The 12,064-nt window shown below is 36.0% G+C and overlaps 1 protein-coding gene across 1 annotated transcript in view; it reads left to right on the top strand.

The window, feature by feature from the left end:
- Window positions 1-12,064, top strand: part of LOC128888596 (zinc finger protein Gfi-1b-like) — a 36,139-nt gene that overhangs the window by 14,782 nt on the left and 9,293 nt on the right. The window contains exon 5 of the mRNA XM_054145611.1: window positions 366-516. Coding sequence (XP_054001586.1) covers window positions 366-516 — 151 coding nt within the window. The remainder of the gene's footprint in view (window positions 1-365; window positions 517-12,064) is intronic.

Below are 12,064 nucleotides of genomic sequence, written 5' to 3'. Positions count from 1 at the left end.
AACGAGCCCACACAAGTTGTATAATCTACTAAAATATTCAATATGCACCTAATCTTCAAGTTACACCAAGCTATATTATATACTCCCACATATATTCATTTTCTGTTTGTCAAAAATACGTTACAACTGATTATTACATACGTATTATCTTGTTATTGAATAAACAATTATAATACATAACTTCCTGTACACATGAAGATTAATGGTACCCGCTTAAAAAGAAAACAGTAACGCCGTCCATTATCTCGAACAAAAAATAATGAGTATCCATGCTCTTATTCTGCTCCACCCTGCATTAAAAATATTAAATTGTTCGAATAGTCCCGACGCTATTTTAAACACGGCAGCTTTTTGTTCTGTTCCAGTGCAAACAGTGCGGGAAAGCCTTCAAACGGTCGAGTACGCTCAGCACCCACCTTCTGATCCACTCCGACACACGACCGTATCCTTGTCAATATTGTGGAAAGAGGTTTCATCAGAAGTCGGATATGAAGAAGCACACGTACATCCATACTGGTGAGTCTGGCTACCATGTTTATTTGTTGTTTGTTATGATGGTTAGACCCCTGAAACTTGGTATACAGGGGTTTTCTCGGGGTCTCTGATTCCAAATCTAAACTCAAAATGTATAAATTCAAAATGGCGGACCCAATATGGCAGAACCAAAATGCGAAAAGTGATTCGATTTGGATGAAACTTGGTGTACAGGGGTTTTTGATGGATCTGATTTTAAATCTGAACTCGAAATATAGAAATTCAAAATGGCGGGTGCAATGTGGTAGGACAAAATGCAAAAAGTGATTAAATTTGGATGGAACTTGGTATATGAGAGTTTTCGAAATCGTTGATTACGAATCTGAATTCAGAATGTAGACAATCAAAAAGGCGGATGCAATATGGCAGAACCAAAATGCGAAAAGTGATTCGATTTGGATGAAACTTGATATACAGAGGTTTCTGATGGGTCCGATTCTAAATCTGAACTCGAAATATAGAAATTCAAAATGACGGACCCAATATGGATTCGGATGGAACTTAGATGAAGGAAACCCTAATACCTCAAACCTTTGCATAACATTGCTGACACTCATAACACTAAAATACTAAACATCGTACCATGAAAAATTTACATTTTTCCCTTTGCACGAACAAGAAAAAATGACGAGACAGTGAACGTGTTAGGGAGAATACAAGTCGTTTACAAAGTCGCGTCTTCGCGGCACTTTGCATAGTTAGTGGGACTGCTTTCGACGAGAGTTTCACGGCTAAAGGTAGAGAATTATCGAGTCGACGACGATAAAACTTCCTTCGCGAGCGTACGCGTCTAAAAGCGCGACGAACTTTCAAATCGAAGAAACTTTGGCGGTTGTTGTTGAATTATTCACGCGAACCGTCTCGTGTCTAATACGCTCGTTCGCCCGCTCTATTATTCAGGGTATCATTGTGCCGCGCGATCGTCGAAAGCTTCTGCTACCTGAGCAAGTACCATAGGAACGCAGTCTTCAAGCTTGTTTATAACTTCTCGAATTCACTTCTCCGGAAAGTATCAACGAGCTTCGAAGTAACAATTAATTTTCAAAACCGAATTAATCCTCGGTCACCACTACTTTCGACGCAACAAATCAACCAACTATAATGTTTGTTTATTAATTTCTTTGGAACTCGAGGTGTCGATAAAATGATTGATCTCAAATCTCAAATTACAGATCTGATCTTCGAAGTCAATCTAAGCTTAGCACCCGTGGTAATAGAATGCTAAGAAAGCATCTCGAGTTGCTAGTAGATATCAGAAAAAAAGGCCTCGAATGCAAAGGGCCTCGAGTGCAAAGAACCTCGAGTGTAAAATCATCGACACCAATGCACTACGTACGCACCCTCAACAGCGTAGCAGCCACATCTTCTTTCCTCACACGATAAATATTTTCTGAAACACTAATGTCCATTAAACGCATAGAAAAAGAGTTCATTTCGATCGAGCGTATAGTGCTGTCGCAAAAAATTTATGGAAGCAGCCCTTAGGGTGTCGCGCCCCCGTAATCTAAATCTGTTGAATCGAGGTTTCGCTGCGTTTGATTGAACGAAGCGTTATCATTGGCGAAACGAACGCTTATCGCATCTGGTAGGGATCATGCACGTACGGTTAGTGTAACGAGCGATACCGAAAAAGCTTTTGTCGTGGCTCGACGTACAAACCGCGCCTTTTTGATCCATGCGCCGCGTGCATGTTAACGCGCACTATACAATGCGATAGAACGCATCCTCGGCAGTGTCCACCCACGCTCGTCGCTCCTCTGTCTAACGTGCGTCCTATTTACGTGTGTACGTAACATATCGCGGACGCAACCCGACTGTCATATGCCTGTGAATCACGCACGGATCGTACAGTTTCGTACTCGCGGCATATTTCTATTTTTGTTGCCATCGCTACATGTGTTCGACAGGAAGCCTGGACGAGAGGGATTTCACAGTGTCGTACCGATCGCGAATTTCTCTAGGGGAAGCTATAGAATTCACGCGTCCTCTTTCGTTACCGGGTCAAAGGGTACGAGATTATATTTTCTACGGGTTAATCCTTAGAAGCCTGATTTTCCAAATTAAATTTAAAAAAGTATCAATGTAATTATTATTTGAACAATTGTGACAGTTGACGTTTATTTTAATAACTTTTGTTTAAAAGAACATTATGCTATGGTAACATACATACAGCCAAATATTAAAAGCAAACCAATTGCAAGTGTACAAATCGATTTAAAAGTCCGGTATCAAATTTGAAACTCATATGCATAGAATAAGAATCGTTTACAATCGACCGATTTGCTCGGAATTCTTACTCGCTTTACGTTTCTTTATTATACAAAACTTAATAAACATCCCTTTCTGTGCGTCGATAGAAAACAAATTCAACATAAGATTTGACCTCTTACCGAAATCAATGACACATGTGCAACATTCGCATATAAAATTGAAATGAAAATTGTTTTTCTGTTATTCGACATATACGTAATAAACGTCAGAAAACAGATCTTCCATCGAGTTAATTGTTCTTGAAAAAAAAAAATGTTCAATATCTATAACTACGATTCCCACGCTTCCAAGTTGGCTCCTCTCCTTGAATCGAAGAGCTTGAAAAAAGGGAGGAAACTTGGCGAGCTTCCCAAGGTAAAAAATGTAAAATGTAGTGCTTGAACGTTTCTTAATTAGATCCATTCGATAAGCCGGAAGAAATGAAGATCAGCATAATGAATCGAGATCAGCTTTAAATTTGATTCGTTCGAGCCACGTGCGTTCCATTGAACTGTGACAAACATATTGGCGGATCATAGTCATACTTTTATCTGGGAAATATAGCCACATGTATTATGTACAACAAGTTGTCACGCGAGCATGGCTGTGCTTTTCCATGGTAAATCGACGTGGCATAAAATACGTTCGCCTTACACTGCGTCGATCATTTAGTAATGATTTGAAAAAAAAAAAAGGTATTGCTAAAGAGACGAAGAACTTCGATACGTTACTCTTTCATGTCGCTGATTAGAGCATTGGTGTTACCATATCTAAATGTTGAACTCAATTATGATGCACATTGCGTGTATCGTCATAGTGTCAGTCATTTTTGTAAACGATATTCTTAAAAAGGAAAAAGAATGTAATTATTCAACGGAAAGTTTTAAATAATAAATGAAAGACAAAATACTTTTTATGAACTACGGAATGAAAATTGACATCTCAATTATAAAACCACTATTTTTCAAACGATATTTATATATTTTAAAGAAACGCTGTTTGTTGTAGGTACACGAACCATCGAGATTTTTAGCAAATGTTTATTCAGATTACACATTAAAAACATCAAACAAGAAGCAGATGATAACCTACTTTTACTTATTAGATAAAAATTAGGACCCAGTGTCTATTATAGACTAAAATTATACTTTAATACGAACAAATTTATCTGAATAACTTTTCGGAATAAATTGCTATAGGTTGCTTTATTCAAATCAAGGTTTATGCATCTTCGACCACAAGAACTTGACAAGTGTACGAACACTTAACATTTGTCTGCAGAAATAATGGATCGTTTATAGTATGAATACTTCGATACTCCCCTTGGTAGGTTATCTGTGGTAGATGAGCCGCCATTAGTGTCCTTCATAATTCACCAGAAATCATTATCTGTCATTCGACGAGGGCTGCTAAGTAAAACGAATGCAATAATTCATTTCAAGAGCCAGAAAAACGACTTTTCCATAAAACCCTTGTGAAATATGCAACGTCTTTCTAAAACGATTATTACCTGTAAAAAGAAAATTGTTAGTAAACTATAAAACATTAAAAACATTCTCAAAGCATAATGGGGTACTATGCAAATTTTATTATAATGTATCCGTTGATCTTCCTTCAAGATTTCCTACAATTGTTTAATTGCTTACAAAAGGGCGTATTGCATTGATGGTACATAACAGTGAATAATAACCAATCCATAGTTGAGGTTTTCTGTTAGTTGTAAAAATATAGATTTTTATTAAAATTCCTAAATAAATCTCCATATAACAAAAGAGACTTTTCAGGGGTAGTTTAATTGTAATATATTATTCAAAAATATTCTTAATCGAACAGTAAAGTTTGCCTATCAGTTTTAATAATGGAGATTCGTCTGTAATACAAAAAGAGATCCTGATATGGCAGCAGAAACACTTTAGGGACGATTTAATCGGGGTTCTCCCTCGGAAACAACCGGAAGGAGTACACGGCTGATGGGAAACACACTGTTTGTCATGGTCTAAGGGAGTTTCCGGTTGGACACGTGCCCGCCACGAGGCTGGCGTTCCTTTTCTAATTAGCGTCAGCACCGCTAGGGGCTGAAACCACGCTCCCCCTTTAATCCAGCCGTGTAAACGTTTTTGGCCCCCGTTCCACAAACCGCCTAATGCAAATTTAATCGCTAAATATTATAAACGATTTTATTCAACAAGATAATTCCATGTACTATTCGCAATATTCCTTTAATCGTTAGAAACAAATTATTATTAAGGTATCACTGGGATATTCTACTTCATTCCTCGTACTCTTCAGACATTGCACTCTGTGATTATTATTTTTTCCTTTATTTATTCCTTTCGTTAAAAAATTCTCTTCATGTTAAAACGTTTAATTCAATAAACGACGTGGAAATGTACTTGGAAGACTATTTTGTTACCAAACCAGAAAGTTTTTGAAAAAATGGTATCACACTGTTTCCAAAGAAATGGAGGAAGGTAATAAAGTAAAATGGATCATATAGAACTTACTGTCAATAATGTTAACCCTTTGCACTCGAGAGATTAGGTTTCACGCAGCAAGTCTACAATACCTAATGTTTCTTTTGTATCAATAAAATGATTGTCGGCGAGGTAAAGGTGACCTTATTCTCAAATCTAGATAACTTAGAATTCATGGAAATAGAATGCTAAGAAACATCTCGAGTTGCTGGTAGATTAGTAAACTTTTTGAACAACCTAATATGTGTCGATATCCCTCAAGAGGTTAATTTCCGCACCTAATATTTCGAGGAGACCCCGAGGATTCTTCTTGTCTGGAAACTCGTTTACGACGAACAGTTTAAAACTAGACGTCGCGCAATTATCGGTTAGATAAATTATGCCGTATTACGTAATGTAACCCTGGAGTACGGTTGTACACACTTGCAGTGTTCCTAAGTGTACCGCGAATCGCCACTTAAACGCATACACATGTCAGCCTTTTCAACGTACCTCTGCTTTTCGTCGTGTTTCGATAAAAGCAACCTTGGCGGATAATTGCGCTTAATTGCTAGAGAATTATTAAAAAAAAAAAAAGGAAAGAAAACGCACGTACGCGCGACCGGTATCGAATCTTAATAGGTCGGCGGAAAGTTTAACGAAGTACGCTCGAGATAAAATGCTTGATAAAAACGAACGGAGCTGTGGTTAATTTCGGAAATTGGCTCTATCGGGTCGGTTTGGTTCGATTTGCATTTCATTAGGTATTTTCGCACGCGTTTATAGCTGCGTGATCGGTATAACAGTGTCGATGGACAAGCATTTAGAGAGTTAAGAAGTTTTTGGAGATATCTCGATATCAACGTTTCAATTACCGTCATGGATTACAAATTTGGATTTTTGCGATGGTATTCAAGTAAATAGTTCACCAATGTTAATGTGAATATAGAGAGAAGAATTGTCTTTATGTTAAACTAGCTATACCCCGCGTGGAATACTATTCTTATTCTATACAACCCCTTTTCAACCCTTCAGGAGTTGAATTTTTTAAAATGCCGAAATAGGTGTTTGATTAATTATATCGAAGAGCATTAAGCCCAAGTTTCAAGCAAATCCGACCACAAATGAGGTGTTCCTCATACAAACACTTGCAACCCCTTTTTACCCCCGTAGGGGTTGAATTTCGAAATACCCTTTCTTATTCCTTGTATACATCATAAAGGAAACTTCAGTGCAAAATTTCAGCTTTCTAGGTTTCTGTATTAGGCACTCTGTTTACTACAAAGCTCTACTCTAACACAAATTTTAAGATGTAAGTAACGTGGATACATTTCGGCGTTGTTTCAGGTATATATACTTAACATTGTAAAATGACCATAATTTGTATAATTATATTGTTTAGAGGTTGCTTGACATGACTAATAAATAAATATTATTCGAGGATGTATCTATTGACACCCACAAGAACAAAAAATGGAAAACAAACTCTGACTAAAAATACCACTGTTGAAATAAATAAAAAAGTCTTTGGTTAGGAATTTCGGATTATTTAGATTCCAATAGCTTAGGAATTTGAGTGATATATAACATGAAAGTAATAATAATCTCCGATGGACAGTATTACTAGTTAATTACAGTATAATCAGATTAATGCCAGCTGACACCTTGATTTCTCCTTTAATTCGTTGGTCGTGTCTCAATGCCAACCCTTCGTTAAACTCTCTGTTACATTAATTAACTCTGCTTATTCGAACCAATTAACTGACAGTGTAAATTGTTTCGATGGTATGACGTAAAATGATAAGCAGTATGTGCATGCCACTTTCGCGACTGATGACGTGCCATCGTGTCTTTTCATAAGCTGGGGCTTGGCGCCTTTGACGTAATATACTACGTCTTCTGTTATACAGATGTAGATTTCACGTTAAAATGCAAACGCTTTGGCTGCAATTTATTAACATTTAATTCTTACCAGGGTTCTTGCTTATTTTAATGAAAAATTAAGAGGTGCATTATATACATTCTTTAATTTTAAAGAAATACTTCATTTCCAATCCTTCATTCACACATTTATATTCAGATAATACAGTATAAAGATACCAAAATATTTCTTGAAAGTCATCGTGAAGTAGTCGCTGGACATTATATATTTTTATCATATGCATCCCTCTTTTGATAGTAATTCATAAGACAAAAATAAAAGGTCGGTAGAGCAAAGCATAATGGAAATGTGATTTAAATAATTAGAATCATATCAGTATATTTTACCTTTTTAATCAATCTTTTTAATTAGAAATTTCAAGACTTTGATCAAACGAAATATTTCCTATCGAATGATACCTGGTTGGCAGTCGCTGTTCCACGAAATTCAACACTGTAATAACCACTTGGGGTAAAAAGTACGAATTTAGTCTGAAAAGTAGTTACACGCAGCTTGTAAATTTTTTTTTCTGGATTTTTTCCGTGGTAAAAACTCGCCACATAAATAATTCCTGTGGGAGATAGAGCACACCTCATCGCCACTAACATGCAAAGTATTCACCCCTTCCTTACCTCGATGATTGGCTACTCGGAATTCAAGCTCAGATTTAATTTTCGGTTACATTAACGTCCATTATTTGAGAGAGCTATTATCAATGCCGTTTGGAAAGCAGCTCGTGGAATAATGTAGCTATTTAACGTTCCAACCCTTTGCACTCAGAGAATTTTTTAGTACGAGGGACTCGCAACTTCGAAACACTTTTGCGATGCAGAATCTGAAAATTGAAAATGTTTCCATTCCCACAGAATTCATAGACAAGTACTATTTACATTTTATTAATTTATTTCACGAATTCACTACGTTAATTTGATTTCTGATTGCACGCTCCAAACTACCCTTAACTTCGAACATCGATTGCGAGAGTTGTATGGGGATTATCTGAATGGTTAATAGGACATTTTTTGTGCAGAATTTTATAGGGAATGATTTAAGTTCTATACATTTTTGTCTTCCGACCAACGGTTTTAACAATATGTACAAAACATGTAAAAGATGTAATTGAGAGCACAGTTAAAGCTCACAGAGTGCAGTAACACTTGGAATTCAGATTTAATTTTTAGTTAAAGCACAACCGATTAATTTCTGGTCGTTCATGAGCACGCGACGCGACACTGTTCGTTCTTTCTGTGCTTTTTTAATTGTTCTTGATAACAATGTTGCGTGCATTTGCGATGCTCATGTAGAGTGAACTCGTTTTCGTTACATAACTTTATCAATAATGGGAAATCTAAACGTACAGTCCGTTTTTATGTAAACGCTCATTTTTATCAACATTCGTTTCAATTTTATCATACATCGTGTGGCTCGTTGAGTTCTCCATCGTTCCTGCAGATTCATGGCGAAACTTTGAAGACGATTGCATTTCATTCGTTTCAGATATTTAAATAAATATTCTATGGAATATTCTAATTTGAAAAAGAAAAATGTGTTCACATTTTTTTAACTATTACATAATGTTTTTATTCCCTCCTTAAAGGAAAATACATTCTTTCATAGCAAAATATTAATAATACTTATTACAATACTGAAAAATTAATATAATATGTTAACAATAATTATAATGTTATCGACAGAAATTTAAAAAATATTACAAATGTATCATAATGATTTGAAGTATCCAACGAGACACAAGAAATAGAAAAATACCTCATTTTTAAAGAAAGTAAAAAATGACTGAAAAAGAACATGAGAAGTCTAAATACAATAGTTATCTGATTGAAAATTGATCAATCTTCACAGAATTTATTGCCCCTCAATTTTTCTCCATTCTGTTAATTCTTTCCTCATTGTATATCACAGTCTGTTCACTTTTCCCAACTTCTAAAAATGATACAAAAATCTTAATTTCAATTTGTAATGGACTACGATCATTCCTCCCTTGGACTCTTCGTCTTGTAGTTCTAACTCGAACCAGCAATCAACGTAGAACCACAGTAAGAACATTTCAATCGTGAAACATTTACGATTTATTCCATCGATCGTCGCATAAGTACTTTGAAGACGCACATACAGCAGCGTTTATTATATTTGTTGATCACTGTCCCGGTTCGAAAGAAAAATACGTGAAAGAAAGGTATGATTGCTTTGAGGAAATAAGTTTCTTAGGGACGGCCAAGGTGCACACGTGACAGTCAAGTTTTCCTTAGAATAGCGAGGTGCAATTGAAAGAAAGACATAGAACCGGAAGCAGTCACCCAGGGAAAGGGTATCCACAAAGTTTCGCTCATGATATCATTTTATCGGTGATATTGTGGAAAATTGTAGACTCTTGTGTCCGTATTCAATGAAATTGTTCCCTCGTCCAAGACTGCGGAAATATCCTTACCCCATTCGGAACGATCGAGGAATTTTGTCTAAGTTTGTAGGCACCACTTTCAGCACTCTTTCCTCGCAAGTTTTTTTTCTTATATAAAACCATTGGTAAAAAATTTCTGACCGAACGTGATAGTACGAAATTGTATGAAATTACTTTAATTTTTTAGATGGGAAATGATGTAATATTAGGTTGTCCAAAAGGTTTCTTTCGAAACTTGGACTCGGTTGTTTTGTATGGCGGTATTTATATTAATAGACAAAATAGATCTCTTAAAAGTTGATGCTATAACAGTAACACAAGACATAAAACATAAAATATTGTGTAGTTATTAATAAATTTGTTTGTAAACTTGAGGTTACGAGAATATAGTGTTATTAAGAAGTTACGAAAAATAGACATTCACCTGGTAGATTCATTGTATTATCTATATCAAATGCATTAGGGAGGAATAGTGCACAGAAAAAGATTTGTAGTATAATTAATTGAGTCACGTATGAAACTTTAACACGAAATAGTGCCATAGAAGAATTAACCACAATCCTCATAAAATCTAGTACATTCAAATTCAACTCTCCTCACAATCTATGTCGTTAAAAAAGAAAATCTTAAATTTGTTTGAACAAGTATGATGATACAATATGAAGAAATGACAAGAAATACACATTCCCCTAGTGGTGAATCAACTAAACAAGAAATATTATAAAAAAACAATTGGTTCACACTTAATCGAGTACTTTATGAAATTTTCATATAAAATGCCACCATGTCAAAGAGGACATCTGTGATCTAGCCTATAAAACTGTACATAAAAAAATGCAACGATATCGTACGAATGTCATAATTTAAGTGTGAATTAGCGAAATGCTTCGTTGTCTAGCGCGTAGAATCAGACATTTCGGTATCTCTCGTCAAATATCTCGGTTGCGTCACGAAATCGATCTTTCCAGTGGCAGTCTCGTAATCCATGCAACGCCATTACATGAAGTTCATTAAGCGATCGCTGCATAATTAAACAGGCTAGCTGCTACCAAAACACACGTACGGTGTACGTGCACATGGTAGCAACGTATCCAGTGCTATCATTAAAATCGGCCACGAAGTAAACGTTACAGTCGGTAAATATTTAAGCCGGCCGGTAAGGGTTCGGTAATGAGAGTCGAGATGGGTCGATACGTACGTGTATAAAACGACGTGTGCGTACGTACGTCGGTCGCCGACATTCTCGATAAATATTGCCCATCGGCTGAAATTGCTTTCCCATTTTGACCCTTCCTTGCACACGTTCACGCAATTGTAACTCAATCGCGACTAATTCATTGGCGAACCCTCGATCTACAAAAAACGAACGCAACCTTGCCTATTCCCGTGGTTGTTGAGACATTTACAGTGGGTGTAGAAAGTATTCGTACACCGATCAATTTCCAAAAAAACTATGTAAAATTGTAATTTATTAACTTATTTTTGATAAACAATGACATTCTACGTATTCTTCGAAATCTCTAGAATAGATATTTTACAAATAAGATAGCTATTTATGTAAGTTGCGAAATTAACAAAGAAAAAACAATTAATCGATAGAAATATTGAAGCAATAAGTATTCGCACGACTGTTTAATTTTTAAAACTTCATTAAAAAACGAGAAATTTACATTAATTTATAAATATATAATACTTCCTTCGTGGGATTTCCTTTTGATTTTATAATTATTGCAACTCTTCTTAGCATTCAATTAAGTATTGGGTTGTCCGGAAAGTCCATGTCGATTTTTGGTAGGTGGTACAAGTCTGAATATATCGAAGTGATTGAAAACAAATAACATGTATACATCCCTTAAAAGGTGGAAAGGTTGTGGAACAAAATGGCACCTATGTAATTCAATAAATATATATTAAAATTCAAACGTGCTGCATAATTTCATCGATTTACAATTCCTTTTTGTCAATGTCAGATATAGAAAATATCGAGCTGAGAAAGCAGGAGTGAATATAGATTAGTATATTCACGATCATGATGTAGAAAAGGACAGAGTCGATGAATGGCCATTTTTTTTAGAGCCTGTTGTGAACGATAGTTACTCGATCACCATGTGATGACATCCTGCGTACGTGGTATGTCAATATAAAATAAATCAACACGTTCTTGAGATTAATATGAAATAATGCTGTGTTGCTTTGGTTCCTCCTTCCGATTGTAAAAGCTCTTAACTGACTATACAGTCTGTATAAGAACCATCAAACATTCGGATAAACAGTTACTATTTTCGCCAGCGCCTTTTCAGTTCTGATTGCCGTTGCATCACGCTTGTCATGCTATCACCCGCATACTACTCCGTGTATACGCTGACGGTTCGAAGCCTTATCGCCTACCTGTGTGAACACTGGCGTGAATTACTTGCCAAAACGGTGCAAAAAAATCGCGGCGCAATACGGGCGCAGGCAATGTCGACTCGCAGGGAACATTTATATTCG

The sequence above is a fragment of the Hylaeus anthracinus genome, unplaced genomic scaffold (assembly GCF_026225885.1).
Source record: "Hylaeus anthracinus isolate JK02 unplaced genomic scaffold, UHH_iyHylAnth1.0_haploid 11994, whole genome shotgun sequence".
In the NCBI taxonomy this organism is placed as follows: Eukaryota; Metazoa; Arthropoda; class Insecta; order Hymenoptera; family Colletidae; genus Hylaeus; species Hylaeus anthracinus.
This window is presented reverse-complemented; position numbering and strand designations above follow the sequence as displayed.